Source organism: Podarcis gaigeae (genome assembly GCF_964106915.1).
Source record: "Podarcis gaigeae genome assembly, chromosome: Z".
Lineage (NCBI taxonomy): Eukaryota > Metazoa > Chordata > Lepidosauria > Squamata > Lacertidae > Podarcis > Podarcis gaigeae.
In genome coordinates, this window is record NC_139691.1 from 31579627 (window position 1) to 31604205 (window position 24579).

General features: G+C 45.2%; 1 protein-coding gene and 1 long non-coding RNA gene across 3 annotated transcripts in view; both read left to right on the plus strand.

The window, feature by feature from the left end:
* The window catches only part of TMLHE (trimethyllysine hydroxylase, epsilon), a 29116-nt gene extending 4940 nt beyond the window's left edge, over positions 1-24176 (plus strand). Inside the window, exons 1-8 of one of the 2 annotated variants that reach the window (XM_083722390.1) lie at positions 1508-1800; positions 6062-6243; positions 6845-7021; positions 10141-10420; positions 12240-12359; positions 15776-16012; positions 17333-17471; positions 20218-24176. In XM_083722390.1, the coding sequence (XP_083578516.1) occupies positions 6063-6243; positions 6845-7021; positions 10141-10420; positions 12240-12359; positions 15776-16012; positions 17333-17471; positions 20218-20349 (1266 nt within the window). In that variant the 5' untranslated portion in view covers positions 1508-1800; position 6062 and the 3' untranslated portion in view covers positions 20350-24176. Of the gene's footprint in view, positions 1-1507; positions 1801-6061; positions 6244-6844; positions 7022-10140; positions 10421-12239; positions 12360-15775; positions 16013-17332; positions 17472-20217 lie in introns of those variants that run through there. The other variant, XM_083722389.1, reaches the window with a different exon arrangement.
* LOC310836881 lies at positions 870-24176 on the plus strand. The gene is made up of 2 exons (XR_014560295.1): positions 870-913; positions 23426-24176. It is a non-coding gene; the product is annotated as an uncharacterized lncRNA (long non-coding RNA).
* Positions 24177-24579: the final 403 nt, after the last annotated feature.

Sequence of the window (24579 nt, forward strand, 5' to 3'; positions counted from 1 at the left end):
GCCACACAAGAAGTCAGTTCTGTTGCTGTGCCAGCTTTTGCTTCTGAACATACCCAGCACTAGACGCCCTCAAGGGAGGGCCAGTCTTGCTCTATGGATAAAGGTTCCCCTTCCACCTACCTTAACATCTGATACAGGATGAACCAAAAGTAAGTGTACAGGTACTGCTTTGGAATCCACTTTCTTTGTTCTCATCATTCACAATATCAGTAAAGATATTTTGGACTACCCTGTAGTATCTCGGAGGAAGGTATGAAGTGTGAGCTGAGTGGAACCCTGACCTAGAAAGCGTCTTTGGAGTTGGAGGTGGGTGCATGCATCTATGTTAGTACCGTATATACTGCAGTGTTGTTGTAGTTTTGCAGCAGCCCATTTGTTATACAATATGATCGCATCTTAGGCACATTTACCGTATTTTTCGCTCCATAGGACGCACCTTTTCCCCTCCCAAAATGAAGGGGAAATGTGTGTGCGTCTTATGGGGTGAATGCAGGCTTTCGCTGAAGCCTGGAGAGTGAGAGGCATCGGTGCGCACCGACCCCTCTCGCTCTCCAGGCTTCAGGAAGCTATCCGCAAGCCTTGCAAGCCCAGCGGGAGTTCCCGCGGGCTCACAAGGCTTGCGGGCAGCAGCCTGCAGCCCCAGAGGGCTCCCCGTGCTTCGGGCGAGTGTCCGCAAGCCTAGCGCGCCCGGCGGGAGGTCCCGCTTGGCGCACGAGGCTTGGGGCGGCAACCTGCCTCCTGAAGCAGGCAGAGCCCTCTGGAGGGTGCCCCGTGCTTCGGGCAGGTGTGCGCAAGGCATGGGGGGGTAGCCGCGGCTGGGGGGGGAAATAATTTTTTTTTATTCATTCCCCCCCCAAAAAAACCCCCGAGGTGCGTCCTATGGGCCGGTGCACCCTATAGGACGAAAAATACGGTAACTTGTGCAGTTTTAACCATGTGCAGTTGAAATTTCACATTTTAAGTGCAAGAAAATCTGAGAGCTTCAAATCTCTTTTTGTGCAGGATTTGTTTTGTTTTTTTCGTTTTGCCTTGCTGGAGAAGCAAGGCCCTCTCTATGCGCCGGGTCTAGGATGCTCTTGCAAGAGTGTGCAGGAACTTGGATTTCAGTGACAGACCTGGGGGTCTCAAATTTCAGCAGATCCTATGTGGGATGCCAAAATTTGACAAATACCCCCCTCCTTTCTATTCTACATCATAGTTGCAGCACACTTGATGGTCTGCAGCCAGTGCAACTGAACTGGCCATACTACCCTAAATTTGCCTCTGCAGATAGCCTTGCGAGGACATCTTAGTAGAGAGACGGGGAAACCAGTGGGAAAGAGCTTTTAAGCTTTCTGTCTAGGTTGGGGATATAAATCTTTTGGTACACAAGCTCCAGAAGCCTCAAGTTGCTTGTGCGAGGTTAGTTGATTCCAAGTGTATATGCATTTTTATTTATACATGGAACTCTTGGAACCTATCGTGCTGTATCTCCATTTTTCGTAGTCACAGCATCCTCTGTGCAAACAGAGCAAAAAACCTCTCTGGAGACCTGATGTCACCATGGCCTTCCTTTTATTTTATTTCATTTTTTTCCCCTTGGAAAGCACTTAGCTCTTTGATTTGCTTGCTTTGCTTTTTCAATTATTATTTTTTTAAAAGCACCAATAAGCTGCCTTGACCTCTGACCAGGGAGGGGATATACTGGTAGCTGAAGGACTGTTTCCCCCTCCTTAGATCATCACAGGGAAGCTGTTCTGTTGCTCAGCAGCTTCCCACGGGCTGCAGCTGCACTGCCTTCCTGCCTTTTCCTCAAATTCTGTTCTTGCCCCAATAATACATGCCCTAGGCATGGCTGGTCCTTTCTGCTGTTTTTGGATTTTCTGACAATTCTTGATCACTCTCCTTTATTCCATCTCACCTTTCACCTCTTGGGTCAGACCCAGCACAGTCTGGCCCCCTTGAAGCAAGAGTCTCTTGTCCCCACAAAGAAGAAGACCACTTTCTTCCCTTAAAAGCTCCAATCATCACTGAGTTTGTACTTGGTTGGAATGTACTTGGTTGGAATGTTCAGCTGAAGTTCGGAGGTAAACTTTGCTTGACGACAAAGTAATTGCTCAGCCTTTCCCTAAAAAACAAGGAAGTGTTCAGGGATGTTGAGGATAACAGAAAATTTACCTCCTAACTGTTTCTGTTACCTACTGGGCATTGTAAGAGCCATGTTGTTCCCCTTGATTTCTAATTCTAAATTTAATTTGGCAATTTTATCTGCTCAGTTGTGTATATGTTTGTACATTGTATGTAAATTGCCATGATTGGTGGCTGATGCAAATTTCCATCGTTGATCTGTGTGTCTCTGCCAGCCTTTGGCTCCTTAAACATTCTGAATTATTGTAAAGGTTAAAGGTGCATGCAAAATCTCGATGTGAGCCACGAGCACCTGGGATCAGTGCCAGCTGGTAATCACTGGACCTGGTGGGGGTAGCCAAGGGGTCACCAGACGTGTGGTCATTTAGTTCTGCTTTTCTCCCCATTTTCCTCCCTTGCAAAGATACTGTGGGCACTTAAGCAGTGCAGGAGCAAAAATAATGGTTGGGGTCTGCCCAATCTTCCCCTGGTAACCAGCCTCTCATGCATGGAATTGAATATACAGAATCGCCTGGACTGATTAGATCAAGGGCTGTGAGCCCTTTAGCTGTGAAATATATTCAGTCTGTCTCTGGCAACCTTTGATACTGGAACGGGAAAGGTGACAGAGACTGTGTGTGGGGAAGGAGATAACAGCTTTTAACTCCAGGCTCTTGGCAACGCAGGAGAGTCTTGTTGGCAGGTTTGTTGGAGCAAGCATAGGTTTGTAACAACTTTCTGTTCAGTTTCTGCACACGCATTCATGCCCGTTAGGCTCTTGGAATTACAGTCATTCAAATATCTCATTGATGCTTAGAGAAACTTCATGTCGAAATGAGCAATTCCACTCTTCAGGTTTGTTTTTCTCTCTCTTGAGCTGCTATCTAGGAATCAAAAGTGGGGATCTAAGAGCTAATTCTGCAGTTTATGGTACTGAGTGCTCTGTTGATTGTTCCTCTCTTGATTTAATACAAGGATCATATTTTTCTCCGTGTTTTATGTTTGCATTTTATCAATGTGTGAATTAGTTTCTTCTCCCTTTGGAAAGAGTTTTGGGAGCAAATGCATTTGGAGAACATAGCAGAAGTAGTTTTTCTTGCTGTCTTTAATTAAAGGGACTTTTTTATCAGACAAGCTTAAGTTGGCATTGGAAAAAAATTGCAAGTTTTTGCATTTCACAGCACTCTTGGTTAAACAAAACAAGAAAAGGCGCAGAACCTCGGCAATAGAAAGCAGGTGGTTGAAAAATACGTCTTTGCTGCCAACAGGCAATTCACCTGAAACTCGAAAGTTTGCAACTTCTTGTAGCAGCAAAAATCAGTCTGATAAAAGTATATCATGTCCCCTGCTTTATGCTTTGAGAGCAGCATCATAGCCACAGTCTAACCACTCATCGATAATTTGAGAATCTCAAAGGGTCAGCTTTGACCAAAGGTAAGAATCATTCTTGCTAACTTATCTGTTGATGATAAATGTGAACTCTAATGTGTATGTTATGCTGTTCATGTGAATTGCTTCACAGTATCTTCTTTGTCAACTCCCTTTAAAAAGCTGTAATAGGAAACTAACTTGTATACAGTTGAACCTTTGGTCTATCTAGCTTGGTTTTGTCTGCACTAACTGGCAGCTGTTCTCCAGGGTTTCAGGCAGGAAACCTATCTGGGGATATCGGGGCTTGAACGTGAAATGCAAATGATGCCTCTACCACTGAGCTGCCTGTTACACTACAAACATAGGGAGCTTCCTTATACTATACAGTGGTACCTCGGGTTAAGTACTTAATACATTCCGGACGCCCGGACTTAACCTGAAACTGTTCTTAACCTGAAGCACCACTTTAGCTAATGGGGCCTCCTGCTGCCGCCGCGCCGCCAGAGCACAATTTCTGTTCTTATCCTGAAGCAAAGTTCTTAACCTGAAGCACTATTTATGGGTTAGCGGAGTGTGTAACCTGAAGCGTATGTAACCTGAAGCGTATGTAACCCGAGGTACCACTGTACTGAGTTCATCTACTATACATTGGTTCATCTAGCTGCCTGGCAGTGTGGATCTCAGGGTTTCAGGCAGGGAATTATTCTCAGCCATACCTAGAGATGCTGGGAATTGAACCCAGTTGGTTGTTTTGGTCTGTTTAACTTGGTTCTAGTGTTCTAGTGCTGTGCCAACAATGCATATTGTAAACTGCCCCGTGATCCTCAGATGAAGGGCGGTATAGAAATTTAATAAACAACAACAAAATTATAATACAGATAAGATTAAAATGCTGGGAATTGCAGCTGGCCAGTAAATGTACCTAGGATTGAAGTTCTTAGTAGATGAAAGGAGGGTTGGCCCACCCATGAGGCAAGATGAGGTGACCCCCTCAGGTGGCAGAATCCATAGGGGCAGCAGATCCAACCTGCAATGAATGCATTGCTCACTGTTGCTGCGGCTGCATTCTCCCCTTGTTCCCAGTGTAGATCTTTGTGGTTCATCTCAAGTGCCAAAATGTCTTGAACCAGCCTTGGATGAAATGAATGTTTATACCCTGCCAAACCTTACATCTCATGCTAGCACGATCACAAAATAATTGCTGTGAGAATGCTTGAATTAGTGCTCTGGGTCCTGCTTTTGGAGTTTTTCTACAGTTATGAGCAACTTTCTGCAGCCCTCCTTCCCCCCTCCTGTTGTGTTTTCTTTCCATCACTGCCATACCAGTTCTGGTTTTTGCCTTGAGCTGAGATATAAAGTCAGTTGCATAACTTTGTGAAATACCGCCATAAAGATTAAAATACCTATTTGACCTCTCTGTTGTGTGACCTAAACCAGTAGTCAAGTAAGGATGCTGCTGACATTGAGAAATCCCTGCTTGGTTGTCACTAGGATTTGGGAAGAGTGGGAGTGTTCTTGCAGGTAGGGACACCACATATGAGAACATGGGAAGCTGCTTTACCCCAAGCCAGACTATTGATCCATCTAACTCAGTGTTGTCTGCACTGACTGGCAGTAGCTCTCAAGGGTTTCAGGCAGGAATCTTTCCCCGCCTTACTTGGAGATGATGGAGATTGACACCTTCTGTATGAAAAGCATGTGTTTAACCACTGGGCTATAATCTGTTCCTCTCTTCCTGAGACCCTGTACAGCTCTGCCAGTCAGAATAGGCAATACTGAACTTACTCTGACTTGATAATCTGACAACCCTGTATGTTCCTAAATCCACTTCATCAGGGGCTTATTTGCAGCCAGTCTCTACTCAATCATGTCTCCCAGCAGATCAAGTTAGCAGGACGTGTGCTTCTGTGCCACACCATGGTTCCTAGCATATAATTGCCAGGTGCAGAGGACTGATTGATTGCAGCAGGCCGTTTATGTGACTATCGCCAGCAAAAGACCCAAGAGCTACTGGCCTAATTCTCTTTCCTGTTGTCATCACACAACCTAGCAGCTGACACACTGCAAGTCCCATTACCACCCAAAACAGCAGTCTCCCAACTGCGGTCTGATTTAGCAAGTGTCTGAGATGTGGGTGTGATCAATAACCCACAACATGGCCTTGGTCTTATCTCTTCATTGCAAATAACTCTTGATTGTTCTAAAAGGTCCCCTCCAGGTGAATGCAGATAAACCTCACACAGGGTTGGTTGGGAGGGAGGTAAGGTATTTTCAGCTGCATGGAATTCTGTTGCACAACAGCCCTGCTTACCTGTTCGTATGCAAAGGACAAAACCCAGCAGTGACCCCCCAGATCAGCATCTTGGCTGAGGATGCTGCAGGTTCCCCCCCCCCAAGAGACCAGCTGCATATCAGGTGGCACAGCTGTAATCCAGGGTTTCACCCAAAGTGTCTTTCTCTTCTTATATCGTCACACACGCAGCTCCTTGCATGCCGAGCATCAAACATGGATTGCAGTATGGTTTCAAAACTCTTTCTAATAATGTGAGTGAGGGTCTCTCTCTGTTTGGTCTCCCTTTCCCAGGATGTGGGGTCGCCAGCTGATTCACCTGCTCTCTAGCTCCCAGCGGCTACTGAAGAAAAGTCCCAGGTGTCGGGTGCCATGGCTGCTCAACTTCAGGAAAACCCTTCCAAGTCTGACCCGTTGGCATCACACAGCCCCAGAGTCGCTGAAGTGTGCCTGGCAATTAAACGATGATCACTTGGGTAAGGAGCCTGGGGGTGAGGGGCTTTGAAGGGCTGGGAAGGATAAATGTCAGAGCATGTGAGTGGCTTCCTGGGCAAAAGCGCTTCCATTCAAGATGCCAGCCAGCCGTGCTGCTTTCTTAGGACATTCAGTTTTCCCCTCCATGCAGTTAGTCAATCAGCATTCCATTGCCTGTAGAGCAAACTCAGCCTTCATTGAGCTGTGTGAGTCCTCTTTTTCTTTAGGGTCTCCCTCCTCACAGAGTTTTTTGTACTTTTGTAAACCTCGGAATTCCCCCAAGCTTGCTTGAAGCTGACTTCTTGTCAGTCAGTTGGTGCTGTCTTGGCTGTGTTGCCATGCGCGCTTGCAGAATGTGTTCGTTATTAGAAGTTTGCATCCATATTGTACATTTGAAGCACATTCATGCCACTTTAATAGTCATGGCTGTGGGAGCTCCAGGTCCTAGGATTCTTTGGAGTTGCTTTAAATCTGTGGGATGCATGTGACCTAAATTAGCTGCTATTAAAAGTTTCTTGCAAAGAATGGGATTTCATTTGGAAGAAAATCCTCCTTATTGTTTCTTGCATTTAGCCAAGTGGTGTGTGCGTGTGTCTTTCCTAGAGCTGAAATATGGGGATGTCCTCATGCGCTTTGACTACGTCTGGCTACGTGATCACTGCCGCTCGGCTTCCTGCTACAATACCAAGACCAACCAGCGCAGCTTAGACACAGCCAGTGTGGATCTGTGCATCAGGCCAAAGAGCATCCGTGTGGATGAAACAACACTCTTTCTTACCTGTGAGTCCATGGAGCGTTGTTTTCTGGGGTTTAGACAAGGAGGGAGTAGGGGAGGATGCAGAGAAGGATTTCTCAAGAGCACAACTTGAGTAAAGAAGAAACCAAAAGGCTTTTTCCGTTTATTCGTGGTAAAAGAAGAGGAAACTTGAAGTTCTTTGAACATCTAAAGAAAAGGAACCTGTAAAAGATGGGTTCACACCCATCTTCATGACTTCGCTAGCGATCCTGATACCAAGAATTTGCTTCTTAAGGATTCCTACAAAGTAATTTTTTTTAATAATTAAAAAAAAATCCAACACAGAAGGAGTCAATAGGGATTCTTAAGGATTTAAAAGTAAGTCATAATAAAATAAGTTCAAATATGGTTTTGTTACGGCCACAAGACTAATAGCAAGTAAATAAGACATAGCATAAAACATAAATGGTTGTTTTCCTTGTTGCTCTTGTTGCCCTTTTGCTGAGGCAGGTCTACAAAATCGGCAAAGAAGCAAAAACAGAAAGGATATTCCTGGCAGGAATCAGGAATTAACAAAGAAGTATTTCCAAATCATATGCAACTATGATTTTGGATTACAGTAATTAATATTTTTGAGATACTTAATCACATTTTCCATTTTTCTCAGTTATTATTCTTCAAAACTCAGTAATATTGTCCTGTAAATACCTTTTGTACTTTAACCATGGGAAGTAGCTAAACCAAATAAGCAACATCATTTCAGCAAACAGCTGATTCCATACTCAAAACCATTAAAATTCTCTAAGACATTTAAACAAATACTTAAGAGCATCCAGGCAGGCAGTGTTAACTATGTGCACACTTTAAAATTATTATACCTTCTTCTTCTTTGAATCCATTTAGATGTTATCTTAAATATTGATCAATTATTGAGCTTAATTGTTGGTATCGCCTTCTCATAGGAATCCATTTAGATGTTGTCTTATATAGTCATCAAGTTTCCATTCTTGTTATACACCTATCCAATTGCAACTTCACACATTCTCACATCCTCATACTGTTTCACGTGTTCTTGGATTAAAAAGCAAGCTTAATTGTCAAAAGTAGGTTTAATCAAAATTTGCTATTAAATAACACAAATAGATATAAATAGATCCTAAAAATAGACCCTTTCCTGTGGACTTGAATTTTATACCCCTATATTTATTCAGTTGCTTTTATTGCTTTTTACTGTGCTGTATACTATATGTACTGGACATTTCTGAACTCCTCTTAATTTGGACTTCAGGCTTACTTCACTGAGCTGTCTTTCTGAACTGACTGAGCAATATTCTTATTCTGTCTCCTAACAATTCTTAGAACAAAATAACAGCCAAAACCATTTAAAGACTCCTTCTAGTCAATGAGTAACCAGCATTCATGGGAGACTGCTGGGGTCAAAGGTTGCTGAGAACTCAGCAATTTTTCCCAAGACATAGGCTTTCGAGCTTCAGCAAATGTCACATACCATATCGCTGCAGACAAATGACCAATAAGGATTTTTATTTAATAGCAAAATAAATAAACAAAAACAAGTAAACCAATCACACCCTTTCACAGCAAAAGCTTCTAGACTTACAAACTCAGAAGAAGTGTAAGAAAACAAATCTCCATTGATGAAGCACCACACGCAGTCAAAATCACAGCAGCACAGAATTTGAGCCCCACCTTTATACTTCCTTGTCTCTCCTCCTGTGACTATTAATTTTCATTCCTAAAATGGCAAAGGGTCTTAAAATATCCAACATTATTTCCTGCTTTTGATGATTCTGCCCATGCATGAAACCTATAGCTCCTTGGGCATTCTGTTGTGCCAGGTATGATTTGCGCCTGTTTTTAAGAAAGATTAATCACCTCCTTGTTTTTAACAACATAATGTGCTGTTAGCTGCTTGGTTACAGGAAATTGATATTTGGAAACTTCAACAGAACATCAATACATCCTCTAGTCCAGTGTTTCCCAACCTTGTGCCTCCAGCTGTTTTTGAACTACAACTCCCATCATCCCTGACTAGCAAGACCAGTGGCAAGGGATGATGGGAATTGTAGTCCAAAAACAGCTGGAGGCACAAGGTTGGGCTCTAGTCTACTTCAATTTAATATTTAGCTAGTACGTAATAACTAAAAAGTAATTTCTTACTTAGTTAAAGCATAATACAGAGGTTTAATTCTTAGAGAACAGCCCTAGAAGAGACCCTGCGATCGTTATATGTTTTCCTGCTGATAAGAGTCCTGCTGTGTTAAGCCTAAAGCCCAACCCGTCCAGCATTCTGTTCTCACAGGGCCCAACCAAATGCCTACGGGAAGCATGCAAGCTTCTCCCTTGATTAAGTGTTGTTTTGAGAAGAAGCCCTTCTGTAAACTGAGGGCATGAGAAACAACTGCCCTCTGGCTGGCTCTGGTTTTAGATGAAAGTGAAGTTGTTACTGCTTATTTACTTTTACTTGAATATTTTCATTATAAATATACAGAACAACAAGTTCAGCAAGTTTGGTCATTTCAGCCATATGCTAAACCTTATCAAACCAAGCCACTCTTTCAATCAGTATTTCATTGAGTTTTGTTTTATTTTTAAAACTCATGTTCTACCTTATTCTGCAAAGAAGCTCAAGGCAGCTAAAAGTAGTAAAGGCAAAACAAACATAAGCCCCATAAAATCCCAACATGCACTCAAAATAACCTCAGTATGCAACCAAATTCCAGTTGCATAAATCTAGGCGTAGAACCAACCCAGCAAAATATTGCAGAGTTAATGCAGGACTGGCTCAGCTTCACATAGAAGAAGGTGAGCCTATAGGTTTGATCAGGATTGGGGAGCCTGTGGCTTTTTCTGTTGTTTAGAGTCCAGCTTCCATCACCCCTGATCATTGGTTGTGCTGTCAGGGGCTGATGGAAGTTGGAGTCCAACAACATCTGGAATCCCAACAACAGCTTTCACTAGCCCTGGGTTGCATTGACGCTACATAGAAGATCAAAGGGTTGCACAAAAGGCTGCTGGAAGAAACAGACTGTGGACTCTGTGTGTTTCTCTCTCTTTTTCTCTGATCTTATGAAGGCTTATCAGTTACCCAGATCTGCCTTTAGCATTTCGGAAAACGTTTGCACTAATCCTGTCTGTCTCCCAGGGCCAGATGGCCACGTGACGAGGTACGGGTTGGAATGGCTGCTGAAGAACAGCTACGAAGGGCAGAAGCAGCAGGTCATGCAGCCACGCATTCTCTGGAATGCTCAGATCTACCAGGAAGCCCAAGTGCCCTCAGTGGACTGCCAGAGCTTCCTGGAGACCAACGAGGGCCTGAAAGAATTCCTGCAGAACTTCTTGCTCTACGGGATCGCATTTGTGGAAAACGTCCCTCCAACCAAAGAAGACACCGAGATCTTAGCAGAGAGGATCAGCTTGATCAGGTAACTGTGTGGGTGTTTTGGTAAGTGGAAATATGTCAGGGGCTTGCCTGGGTTGGGTCACAACACTGCTGTGCTTCTCCTCTGACTGAGCTGAGAAAGGAGTGAAGCATTCCGGAGTCTGCAGCCTTTCCATTCAGCATCTCCTGCTCATAGGGCTGGAAAGAGACTTGGAAGCATTGACCTCTGACCCTGCAGATGTTGTTGGATTCCAGCTCTCATCAGACCCAGCCAGTGGCTATGGATTATTTTAGTCCGGAGACATATGAAGTGCTGCATCTTCTCCACCCCGTGTTAAAAGAATTTAGGCAGGTCGAGAGTTGCAAAGCACTTTATATATGCAACAAAGGGTACTTTTTAAAAAGCACATTTTCTTTATTATCTTGCACCTTCTAAATGCAAAATCTGTGTTCTACCACTGGGGTATGGTTTAATCCAGCCTTCAGCTGCCTGGTGCCCTCTAGGTGTTTTAGACTGCAATGCCCATCAGCTCCTGTGCTAGATGAGGCTGATGGGAGTTGCAGTCCAAAAAATCTGGAGTGCTCCAGGTTTGTTTAGTCCTTGTCTACCTGCATCAGTTGCATCTGGGCCCTGGTGGTTGTGGCATTTCTTCTCATGCCCTAGATAATGTGCTCCGTGCTGATGTCTATTGAGGATTATTGTGTTGATGCACAGAACTGGGGTTTATTTTTCTTCCTGCTCGCAATAAAGAAGGTGGGGGGGGAAGAGTACCATCTTTTCCTTTAGCATTTGTTCAAGAGCTGCCAGAGCTGAGCATAGAACAAGGAGCAAGTTCTTTTGGCAGGCTGGGAACATTTTAGTGTTCACGCCAATCACTGCTTCCTGTTTTCCCTGGAAAGGTTAGGAGAAACAGCCTCAGCCCCTGGAGACCCAAAGACCAAAGCAGTGCTTGGGACGTCAGAGGAAAGTACAAGGAATGTTTCTCTTCTCCGCCCCTTCCAATTTAAACTGCAGTTGTCAGGCTGACCCTGGATTGCCCCGGGGGATTAGGAAAGAAGGGATTTATACCAGCTGCCTGCCTGCTGGCTCCCTTTCTCTCCAGCCTGGAAGTGGCCTGAGCAGCCTCTTTGGCCTGGGAGCTTCTAGTCTTTCTTGCTGCTGTGTCTGATAATTGTTCCTTTCAACCCCTTCCATGCGTGGCTTGTTCTTAAGGCTAGATTCTCTTTTCATCTTCTCAAATCCACCCAGATTTGTTCTTGCTTTAGTAAATATTGTTACTCCTGAAAGGTTGGCATGTGCAGACAAGATTCGGACTTGCTATCCTTAACCCCAGAAGGGAATTCAGGACTGGGTTCAGAGAGAAACAGCTGAAGTAGGAATAGCTGATTGCAGGTGTTTAGATAAGCAGAGGGAGACCCTCTTGGCAGTTCCATCACACTCAGAAGTTCAGTGGCCCAGGAAAGGGCATTCTCTTTGACAGCCTTTTAAGTTGCAGAAATTCCTCCTCACAGAGATGTGTCTGGAACCTTCATCATATTGTTTCTGCCTTATGCTGAAGACACTCCTGTTTTCCCCGGACTTTGATACCCGAGATGTGTATTTTGAGGAACTCACCTGTTCTTGTAATTTATTTATTTATCATATTTATATACGGCCCCTTCGTCGAAAGATCTAACTTCATGCATGCTTCCAAGTCTGTGGAAATTACGTCTGAGCAAGCACAGATAGAATTGGTCTGCACAGGTGTTCCTTCACCTGCCTATTTGCATGAATTGTCATCAAGCCCACCTGCCATGGCTTTAGTGGTTGATGCCAACACAGAGGCCTTTATGCGTGTGCTTCTCTCTCTCTCCTTTTCCAGGGAGACTATCTATGGCAGGATGTGGCACTTCACCTCTGACTTCTCCCGGGGAGACACAGCCTACACCAAGCTGGCTTTGGACCGTCACACAGATACCACTTATTTCCAGGAACCCTGTGGGTATGTTCCAATGGCCTAAGAGGCAGGGAGTGACACGAGTCACAAATGCACTGCTCCTTTTTGTCATGATCAGCTTTAACCACATTATTATGTTTAATACTTCTATCCCGGTTACGTCTTTAGAACAGCCTACATTGGGCTTCCATCCAAGCGTTGTCTAGGTGATTAAGTAAGTAATGCAGACGTATTTAAAGTTATCCTGAAGCCTGAATTGTTTAACAAATTTACATGGCCCATCTAGTCCAGCATCCTTTTTCTCACAGTGGCCAACCAAATGCCTGTGGTATGCCAGGGAGCAGAGCATGAGCACAAGGGCAGCTCTCCCCTCCTGTGGTTTCCAACAGCTGGTATTGCTGCCTCTGACTGTGGAGCTAGAAGCCATTGATAGCCTTCTCCTCTATGAATTTCCCTAATCTTCTTTTAAAGCCCTCCATCACTGCCTCCTGGGAGAGAGAGTTCTATAGTTTGACTCTGAGCTGCGTGAAACACTTTTTTTAACCTGTGCTAAATCTTCCAATAACTACCCCATTCCCACCCCACCTTACAAGGTTCAGGGAACCCACCCTGCCAGAGTAGTCAGGTTCACTTTACCTCAACAAATGCTGTAGAGTTTGTGGGGCATTCACATTTTGAGTCTGCTATGACTTCAGTCATTGTCAGTAGGGCAGGCTCCCCTGAGCTCATTAACAGTGGCTGCACCTGCAATTAGGAGCCAGCCTATTAACAATCCCAGGAAGCTGTTTTTACATCAGATAGAGCCATAGCTCAGTGGTAGAGAATCTGCTTTGCATAAGGAAGGTCCCTGACGTCTCTAGGTAAGGTTGGGGGAGAACCCTGTCTGAAACCCTAGAAGAGCTGCTGCCAGTCAGTGTTGACAGTACTGAGTTAGATGAACCAATGATCTGCCTTGGTATAAGGCAGCATCCTATCAGATCAGACTACTTTCCCATCTAGGTCAGTAGTGTCAACTCTGTGGCAGTGGTTCTCTAAAGGTCCTTCACATCACCTGCTTCCTGGTTATTTTTGAAAGGAGTACAGTGAAGAATGGAGGAACACGGGTGGCACTGTGGGTTAAACCACAGAGCCTAGGACTTGCCGATCAGAAGGTCGGCAGTTCGAATCCCCGCGACCGGATGAGCTCCCGTTGCTCAGTCCCTGCTCCTGCCAACCTAGCAGTTCGAAAGCACGTCAAAGTGCAAGTAGATAAATAGGTACCGATCCAGCGGGAAGGTAAAGGGCGTTTCTGTGCGCTGCTCTGGTTCGCCAGAAGCGGCTGAGTCATGCTGGCCACATGACCCGGAAGCTGTACACCGGCTCCCTCGGCCAATAAAGTGAGATGAGCGCCGCAACACCAGAGTCGGCCACGACTGGACCTAATGGTCAGGGGTCCCTTTACCTTTACAGTGAAGAATGCAACAACACAGGGCATTAAGGGACTCCCCAGCTGTGATCATCTCTTCCAGCTTCTCAGAGTGCTTCAGAAAACCAACAGGAAACTAAGCAGTCCTGCCTTTATTACTAGTGACAGCAGTTTGATGTTTTTATTACCCAGTTACGTGAATTTCAAAACCTGGCCATCACCCTAATATAGCCACATTGCAGAGAGCTCTAGTACAGAGGAATTTAAGTCCCTTTAACCTGTGGCAATTCCAAACAGCCTGCGCCTGCTTGAATAATGCTCTGAACAGGTCCTGAAAACATTGACGTTGGACAAGATTTTGGGAGAACGTATCCAGCACAGAGACTGCAAAGTTTAAAATCTCTCTGAGGTGAAAAGAAAAGAAGTTGAAAAAGCCTGAGGTTGCACTATTATATTCACCACTATATGTAATATATTATGATCAAAAGACAAGAAGCAGGTTTCGAGACCTCAAGATAGTAAAGCTTTGTAGGATCTCAGAAGCCAGCTGAACTTCAGAGACCTTGCAATATTAGTTTTGCCCCTTCTAATAACTAACAGAAGCAACAGAGAAGGAGAGGGTTTAAACACATTTCTCTACATAAATAGACAAGTGGACAGGAGCTGTAGGTTGCTGGCATAGTCTGTGTTTTATATACAGAAGGCTTAGGTCCAGGTTCATTGCAGGCTTATATTCTTTAGGCCAATTCCAAACTAGATGCAGCAGTGGAAGTTTTAGCCTTATTTCCTAACTAAATCCAGGTGACTGAACCAGGTGCATATAGGAGGCATTCAGTGGTTTGCATCCAGAAATGCAGATTCAATAACCTTTTGACAGCAACCTGAAGTCTGATGTTCCAGGAGCCCAAAGCAAGGAGGAACCAGGTGCTGTTCTACTTGAGATACCTTCTGTATCAGGGAATGGATGCTGTTGCTTTCTACTAATTTCCTCCCAGGGACTAGACTTCTTTTAATGAGCCAGGAGCCAAAGCGGTAAAGACAAGAGTAATGTCAAAAACAGCAGTGGGGAACCCCTGGCCCACAGACCTAGTTATGCCTGTTAGGCCTCCCCATTTGGCCCACCAAGCCTTACCTACCTGCTCTACACCTGATGCCACATATGACATGGCTGAGCCAAAAGAGAGGCTGTAGGCACTGTCAGTCAGCTGATCAGTGGTGCCTGAAAAGTCCTGTGCATGGGGCTTTGAAGCACAAACATGCAGCTCATTTTCCATGCTTAACAGAGCACAGGGCTTTGCTTTTCACCTGCACTCTTTGGTTTCAAACCACACAGACAAGAATGTGAAACCTGACATTGTGGCTTGGGGTGATTGGCAGGTGGCCGGCTGTGCTCATCTGTCGTATTGGGGACAGGGAGAGAGGTAAGAATCCTGACTGTTGGCCAGCTCTAGTGTCCCACACCTGGTTTAGAACAAGGCCCACAAGAGAGTTTACAAAGGACCACAAGAGAGTTTGTTGATCTGACCTGTCAGGGCCACTCTTAGAGACACAGCAGAATCACTTTCCAGGCTACATTCAGTTTCCCTGTGAATTTCCACATTATATTTAAACTTTCGCATGACATAAAGGCCATTACTGGAAATCTAGTGAAGCATAGTGGAAATTCGGTGCTTATTTCCATGTTAATTACTTCCAGAACAAAATCAGCATGCAACTGCATTAACCCAGAAGATCGTGGGAGTAATTGGCAAAATATGGGGTGATAATGCCAGCCTACATTTCTTTCCTGTGGGTTCTATGGGGAAATGGAAGTATACATGCAGAAAGAGTGATTTTCTACAATAATGTCCATAGTTGGGTCACACCACACCCAGTGACATTTAGCACAACATTTAGCTGGTGCAGTATATTGGTCAAAAAGCCAAAGTTCCATAATGCAACAGGTATGCATTGTGAAAGGAACAATACAGGAGCATTAACAGGATACCCCCCCCACACACACATCTGAATGTACTTATTGCCACCAAGTGACCGGCTCCTTCCTTGCCCTCCACAGCATCCAGGTGTTTCACTGCCTCCGGCACGAAGGGACAGGTGGTCGTACATTGCTTGTGGATGGCTTCTACGCAGCAGAGCAGGTGCTCCAGCAAGCCCCGGATGACTTTGAGCTCCTCACCAAGGTGCCACTGAAGCATGAATATATCGAGAATGTGGGGGGCTGCCACAACCACATGATTGGGGTTGGGCCTGTCTTAAATGTCTACCCCTGGAACAACGAGATCTACTTGATCAGGTGAGATGGCTAGTGTCTGCCCTGGTCTTTGCAGCACCACAGAGCACTCCAAGTGAACAAAGCTAGAGGTGGACTGAGGCCATTTGAGCCTCTGTTGCCAGTCCTAGGCTCCACCTCCTTTGTGATAGCTACAGTCCTTAAAGGGGATACACTTGGGCCTGTGGACTGGCAGTTCTTCTCAGGCCCAGGGAAAGCACATGTGAGGGTCCTGGATCTGGCGTTGAGGAATCTGGTCCAGGGGGCTCTTGCCCACCAGACTCCAGTTTAGCAGCCCCCCTGGTCTCCAGCATCAGGCTTTGTGTCAAGAACCCATTCTGGCTCCTTAGGGGGTGACTCTGCAACCTCTTACTTGGTATGCTGGATGCTGCTGGATACTAGGGTTGTGACAACATCAGATGGAGCAGTTTGTGTTCATGCAAACATGGTCAAATTGCATATTCCACCACCAGAAGAGATACCCAAGTGACCTCTTCCTGGGAAACACTGGGAATTGTAGTTCTGTGAAGGGAATAGTTGTTTCCCTAACAACTCAGCACACTTACCAAACTACAGTTCCCAGGATTCTTTGGAGGAAGCAGTGACTGTTTTAAAGTGACACAATCCTGCTTTCAATGTATAGTGCAGATGAGGCCTTAAGCAGTCAGAGTTCAGCCAGAGCTGAGCAGGGATGTGATCCTAGATATATCTACAGTCCTTGTTTGTTCCTCTAGCCATCCCAGCAAATAGTCCTGTACGAGAGCCCAGGCAATGCTTCATTGTGGATCTTGTGCTGATAAAATAGTTACCACTTTATTACGGAATCTGGCTGGTCAAGAAGGAAAATCAAGTTGTGCTGCAAAATTACCTTCTGCCCCCGCCCCCTGGCAAGTTCCTACTGAATGACCCCCAAAAAATTAACATTTGCTTTTTTAAAAAAAAATCACAGGGGTGAAGCTACTAAAAGATGCACCATTTGGGCAAATTTACTGGCTGTGCACACCTTACACCATTCCTGTCCTTCCCCGTAATTTCTGCAGAAAACCCAAGTCCAATTTATGTGTGCACAGGTATAGGGAACTTTTGGCTTCACAGATGTTCCTATACTACAGTTCCCATCATTCATGACCATTAGCCTTACTGGCTGGTGGAAACTGAAGCCTTAACAACAGGCTCCCTTCCTCTGATATACACAAAGCGTTTGCTCCCACTGATAAATAGATATCACTTCTAGCAGTCATGCCTCTGCCCATGTGGATCCTTAGAGACTTACTGGTTCCCATGTGGGGATTGCAATCCTTAAGTAGTGCACCGAGGATGTTCCCTTCTGCTGCTTTATTTTAGGTACAACAACTACGACCGAGCCGTCATTAACACAGTGCCTTACGACACTGTGCACCGCTGGTACAGCGCACACCGCACTCTCACCGCCGAGCTAAGGAGACCAGAGAATGAGCTCTGGGTGAAGCTGAAGCCGGGCAAGGTAAAGTCATGGCAAGCAGATTGGCATGTGGCTTTGGTGTGGAGGCGTTTGGTACTAGCAGCTCAGAGTTAAGTGCTCTTCCACTGCTAAACTACAGAATTAGCCCCCAGAAGACGTAGAGATTGCCAGCAATTTGGATGGCACTAAAAGAGGGTTAAAGGGACGTGGGTGGCGCTGTGGTCTAAACCACAGAGCTTAGGACTTGCCGATCAGAAGGTTGGTGGTTCGAATCCCCGCGACGGGGTGAGCTCCCGTTGCTCAGTCCCAGTTCCTGCCAACCTAGCAGTTTGAAATCACGTCAGAGTGCAAGTAGATAAATAGGTACTGCTCCAGCGGGAAGGTAAACAGCGTTTCCGTGCGCTGCTCTGGTTCGCCAGAAGTGGCGTAGTCATGCTGGCCACATGACCTGGAAGCTGTCTGCGGACAAACACCGGCACCCTCGGCCTATAGAGCGAGATGAGTGAGCAACCCCAGAGTCGGTCACGACTGGACCTAATGGTCAGGGGTCCCTTTACATATACTAAAAGAGGGTTGGACGTGTTCACAGAGGAGAGGGCTCTTCATGTCTCTTAGTGACAACAATGGCTGTGTTCTACCCTGACTGCCAGAGCCTCTGCCACTTGCTAGGAATCGCAGGTGGGGAGAGGGCTGCTCTGGTCTTCCCTGCAAGCTTCTCATAGGCATCTAGTTGAACACAGTGATAGCAAGATGCTGGACTTGTGGAGCCTTTTTGGCTTGATCCAGCAGGGCTGTTCTTCGCTTTGTGTCCAACCTCTTCCATGCAGGAGGGCAGAAATATATGTGTGCTGCATCTGAACCACCCTTGTTATCTCTTTCAAGTATCTCAAGCAAAACATGAAGGGAACATACTGAGGCTCCCAGCACTAATTGAACACCAAACTAACATCTGCTCAAGAGTGAAGTGGGCAACCGACACTCAATTCTCTGTATAAAGTAGCTTTTTATGTTCATATTGTGGGGAACTTCAAACCCACAGGCCAGTTTAGCCCATGAGGCTGTACGCCCATCTGTCCAAGGTCTGACATCATATGTGGCATAAGATGTAGAGCAAGGAAAGATGTGGCTCAGATTGGGGCTGCTCTCAGCCCCCATCAGTTGAGGGGTGCTGAGGGGGAGACCTTCTGAAGTCATCCCCTGATGATGGTTATGGTTATAATTTATTATTTATATGCTGCCCATCTTGACTGGGTTGCCCCAGCCACTCTGGGTGTCTTCCAACAAAGTAAAAGCATTTAGCACAGTAAAACATCAAATATTTAAAAACTTCCCTATACAGGGCTGCCTTCAGATGTTTTCTAAAAGTCAGATAGTTGTTTGTTTCCTTGACATCTGACAAGAGGGCGTTCTACAGAGCGAGCACAAATGCCAAGAAGGCCCTCTGTGATGTCACAAATGACTTGAGATGATTGACAGGTGTGTGGACCCACCCACCTTTCAAAGTTGGGGTGGAGGGAGAAAGGAGCCAGCTGACTTCCCCCCATCGTTGCTGTAATAAATAGCCTCATCATGACTACACACAGTTGTTTATTATTATTATTATTATTATTATTATTATTATTATTATTATTATTTATTTTATACCCCTCCCATCTGGCTGGGTTTCCCCAGCCACTCTGGGCGCATTCCAACAAAATATTAAAATACAGTGGTCTGTTAAACATTAAAAGCTTCCCTAGACAGGGCTGCCTTCAGATGTCTTCTAAAAGTCTGGTAGTTGTTTTTCTCTTTGACATCTGGTGAGAGGGCATTCCACAGGGCGGGTGACACTACCAAGAAGGCCCTCTGCCTGGTTCCCTGTAACTTGGCTTCTCGCAGTGAGGGAACAGCCAGAAGGCCCTCAGCACTGGACCTCAGTGTCCAGGCAGAATGATGGGGGTGGAGATGCTTCTTCAGGTATACTGGGCTGAAGCCATATAGGGCTTTAAAGGTCAGCGCCAACACTTTGAATTGTGCTCGGAAACGTACTGGGAGCAGACACATAAACGTACACAGACAGACACATGCTCCTTCAATACGTGGCCTCTCCAGTTCAAGTGGTGGGAAAGACCCCTCTACCTGTGACCCAGATAGTGATGTAGGGGGGGTCACATCTGGTAACCAATGTGCCCCTTTGGTTTCAGCTAGTGCATAGGTAGACAGGTCTAAAAAGCCTGGGATGCAAATTTTCACAGTCCTCTAGCAGCTATGGTGGCTCATTGACCAGAGGTAAAGTTTTTACCATTAACTCTGGAAGTGTATGCTAGATTCTGACCAAACCCTGCTTCCTAGAGCACAATGTACATCAGGAGGCTTAGTTTGGTCATAATCGGATATACATGTCTATTAAATACATTACTTTGTATGTAATGAGCCACCATAGCCACTAGAGGGCAATAAAAACTCATGTTCCAGGCTTTTTAGACTCTCATACCCATGTACTGTCTGAAACCAAAGGGGCTCATGGGTTGCCAGATGCAAAATATATTGACATTATTTTTAGCTCTCCTACCCCCCACTAAGAGAGTTGTAATGCAAAGCTGTACAGACAATCCTGGGTTGGGTGGACAGATCTTCTGACCCTTGTATAAAGCAGCTTCCTCAGCTTGTCTTCCATTTCCAAAAGAATGGGGGAGACGAGCTACATGTCTGTTCCTGCTAAGATTACCTAACCAGACGCCAATGATGCAACAGGTATAGGAAGAGTCTTGAGGCGTGGACACAAATTTCCCATTCGTTCTTTCTGCAGGCCCTGTTTGTGGACAACTGGCGAGTTCTGCACGGCCGGGAGTCTTTCACAGGTTACCGCCAGCTCTGCGGCTGCTACCTGACGAGAGATGATGTGCTGAATACAGCCCGCTTCCTGGGGCTGCAAGCCTAGCTTGACCTGGGCTTCCGGAATTTAGGGAATTGCGGATCCAGGAATGAGAGAGCTTTTCACAATATACCTCACAGACTTGACCTTCTGCTCGCAAGAGGAGGAGAGTTCCCCATGGGATTACTTGATTGTCAGCCAGCCCATGCAGTTTATTTGCCTCCCCCCCCCCACACACACACACTATCCCAGTTTTTTGGTCTTTTGTTGTCCAACTCCCTTTGGCTTTCACGGCACAATGGACACATTTGGTGCGGGAAGGAATCAAAGTCCGCTGCAGCACTCGAGGTGCCAGATCTTGTTGTGCCTTTTTGCTGTTGTAACTGAACTATAATGCTAACCTTGGTCAGTGGGCATTCTTTACACTGGCACTCCATAGTTTTGCTGACTACAGGACAAGTGAGTGTCCTTAGAAGTGTGGGGAGAGAACTCTCTCCACCTCCACCAGTCTCCAAACACCTTCAAAAATACACAAGTGCCAGGTGTTGGAAGCTTTTAGGGCTGTCCCCATTGCCTACTGATGGCTCAAACTTGCCATATTGATAGGAAAGCAGCTACAGGAAGTTTTGTGGCGAGGGAGGAGAGCTGCATGGCTAGAGCCAGGTAACTATGCTGGGGGTCCTTCCTTACCAGATCTGCAAACGTCAGTTTGTGCGCAGTGATATCTTCCCCTTCCCCATATCCTGCGTTGTTTTTCTTTTGCCATGATAGCTCCTCTTAGTCCATGATAGCTGCCCTTTCTTCATTTTGGTTCTTGAATATATATTTTTTGCCTTGTGCTTTTTCTTTTCTTTTCTTTTTGCTTTGGCCTTCCAAGGATTTACTCCTACTTTGTTGATAGCCTCTCACCTTGTGAGCAATAGGAAAGTAATTGAATTAGGAGCAGTGGCACTGTCAGGGCAGGACTCTGGAGCAGAGGTCATGGTCCCCACAGCAAAATGAGCATGGAGCGCGACAGACATGGCAGCAGGACTGACTTTCCACATTTTTGAAGTTACTGGAACAAGATGAATGACCATCTAAAGTGAGGGAGGATTCCCAGCTGTGGTTTCTTTGGTTAAAAAAAATAATGAATTGCTGGTACTCACATCTAGTACCAAGGATGCCAGCACAAAACAAGGCAATGTTCCTCCATACAGGTGGGAAAAAGCACTGACTTCCCATAAGACCAGTGGTGGGCCTACATTTTTGGGGCCCTGATGCTTGCTCTGTTATGGGGGCCCCTTTGAAACCAGGAACGAGGTATGGGTAACCACGGTTGACTTCCTCAATGGGATTGTTTCATGACACATCACTGCAATTAAAAATTCATAATTCAACTACTGTACTACATCTCATATTTTGATTGAAATTGCTATCCCGCGACACTCCACCTTTGCAGCATTTGTGCTACTGACTCTCAAACTTTGGGATTGTTGAAAAATTAATTGATTTGACTTGTGCAGCTGCACTAAAGTCCCTTCTGGAGCCCCTCTGGGATTAAGGGTCCTGAAGCTTAAACTTCACTAGTTGCATAGTAGATTGGCCCCTGCATAAGACCATTAAGTCCAGCAACTAAAATTAACCATCAGTACTGCTGTTTCGAGGGAAGGCCTGAAGCAGTTGAGCACTGTTCTAGAAAATATCTCAAGAAAAAAGAAAGAAAGAAAGCCAACTTCCTTAAATTCTTCACTCCTTGAGTTGGGAATCTCTCTGCTGGCTGAGCAACTTACCAGTTTTGTTTTTCTACTATGGGCCTTTCTCAGTAGCTGCCTTTTGTACCAGTAGGAATAGCACATGGAGGACACTTCTGCTAGAATTCAAGTGAATGTCTTAAGTGAAGAAACTGTGCCCAACCACCTCACTGCCTGTACAAAATAGCTTTTTTTGGCCATGAACAAAGGATTCTATGTATGTGCAGCTGAGGTATGAATGTAAGCCATTCACCAGGAGTACCTTCTTATGGGTCCTACCAGCACAGTGGGACTTCTTCCTCTCATGTTGCTGTTCTTGGCCAGGACAAAGTTGGGATATCAAGAGCTGCTATTTCTGGTGACACAGGAAGTCATTACCTGCCATTGCACGAGCCCCTCAAGTAGCATCTAAAGACCCACTTTTTCTGTCCCTGAATTGAATGTAAACTTCCTGCCACCCAGTCCACATTGGATTTGCATCCATGCTTCAGTTGTTAATCATGGCTAACAATGCAACACGTATTTTCAGATGCAGACTCCTTGCCTATGTCTTCAGTTCATGCAGTTCATGCAGTTCAGTCTTTTTTTTAAAAAAAAGTTTTGTGCATGTTTCTGTTTCTGTGAAATTAGCTTCACAATGTATTTGAGAGTAAATGCCTGAAAATATTTTATGTTTTTAATCTTAGGCAGAGGAAGGCGTTGAAAGAGCTGACAGAGGTAGTAGAAAGTCTGCTGTGGTTTAACACATTTCCATTGCTGAATCTGGCAAGATCTGGGCCAAATCCATTTCCTGTAGCTGGAACACCTTTTTGTCAAATAGGGGTTGGCAACTGGATTCAGCTAGCTAGGCCAGTAGACTTTTTTTTTCCTGGGAAAAGGAAAGCAGCTCCCATCTCCACGTGATCTGAGGTATGACCAGAATCAGGTGCACAGGGTCATTGCTATAACTGACCTTTGACATGCCAAACTAAAGAGAGAGAGACCCATTAAGCAGCTGTGAAAATCTGGTCTCTGTATTAGTAAACAGGAAGTGATGCTGTACTTCCTTGGTGGCATTTTTTGGTGCTTGGTGGCTTTCCCTTCATGCATCAAAGTAAGATAATAAGATAAGCTGTTAGATTCCTCCAGGAGTGCCAAAAATAGAGATCTAAAGCTGAGTTCTGCATAGAAGTGATGTATTTTGGACAGTACTGCTGCAGCAGAAAGTGAGGGAGGGTGGGGAGATTTGTGTCATTTAATGCTTCTCCAGGAAAATACAAATCCAGGACAAGAGTATAGATTGTAGCCTAGCCTCCTGTGGTCTTCAAGTACCGTACAAGTTGGTCACCAGCAAAGTGTCAACCCTTTGCTTGAGTACTTGTACCACATCATTGCTGTCTGGTAGGGCTGGGTCGACTGTGACCCTCAAGATAACTGCTGGACTCCTCACTCCAATCACTTCTGACTGTTGGTTCTGCTGGCTGGGGCTGATGGGAGTTGTAGTTCAACAATATCTAGAGGGTGCAGGTTCCTCAGCCCTTTGTGGGGCTTCCTCGGTGACCTAACATGGTTCTAATTCCTATATGAAATTTTTCTTGGACATTTGTTAGCATACAATACCATTCAGGTTTGGGGGAGTGAGCAGGGTGACACACATAATTTCCCTGCTTGTGTTAGCTTTTTAAAAAAGTGTGGAACATCATGATCAAGCTGGTTGTGATGCAATAGCCCAATACGGGGGCACCTTTTCATGCAAGCACATCATCTTTCTGTGAATCTTTCTGAGTCATAAACCTCACCACCAGCCATACGTGCTCCTGAGGCCTGTTGCCTGGAAGCTGGTGACTTTCTGAAGTGGAACCTGGTTTTGCAGCAAGAAAAGAAGCTTGAAAGGCAAATGCCAAGTGTGTTTGCTCCAAGATGCAGATCTAGAGTGGTGCTTTCTGATTTTGCCCAGGCGCTTCCCTGCACACATTTTTGCAAACAGGGAAATTATAACATCAGAAACGGCTGATGTAGTTTGTACTCTCTTTCAGCCTCAGCCCTCTGCCGATCTATGCATTTAGTGTTTTGAATAAGAATAGCTTGCCTTCACTGTGGCATTTCTGGTCATATTTTGAAACCAGCATTTTCTGCATCTCTCTCTGCTAATAAAAAAAAGTGGCATTTCTTTTCAGAGCAGCTGACTTGTGGCTTAATATTCTATTCAACAGGTGGTTTCATGTATAATGCAACCATAGCTTTCTCAGTTCCAGCTAACTTTCTGTAGATAGGATGAAAGCTCTTTCACCTTTCCCCAATGCCTCTTCCCATTTCTATCTCCATCAAAAGGGCGGGGGGGGGGGAGATTAGGGAATAAGCCTTTCCTAGGTGCTTGCTGTCTCCCTACTGAGCAGAAGCTAACTAAATAAATGTAAGTAAAATTCTACATGTGGAATTCAGTGTTCCTTTGCGCTAGATCTGGGTTAATCTGTGTGCAGAATTTTGTTGGGAAACAGCATGTAGAACAAAAACTTGGATTGCTACATCAGATCAAAATCCATTTACTTCAAGGTTAGCTAACCTGTGGTCCTCCCAGATGTTG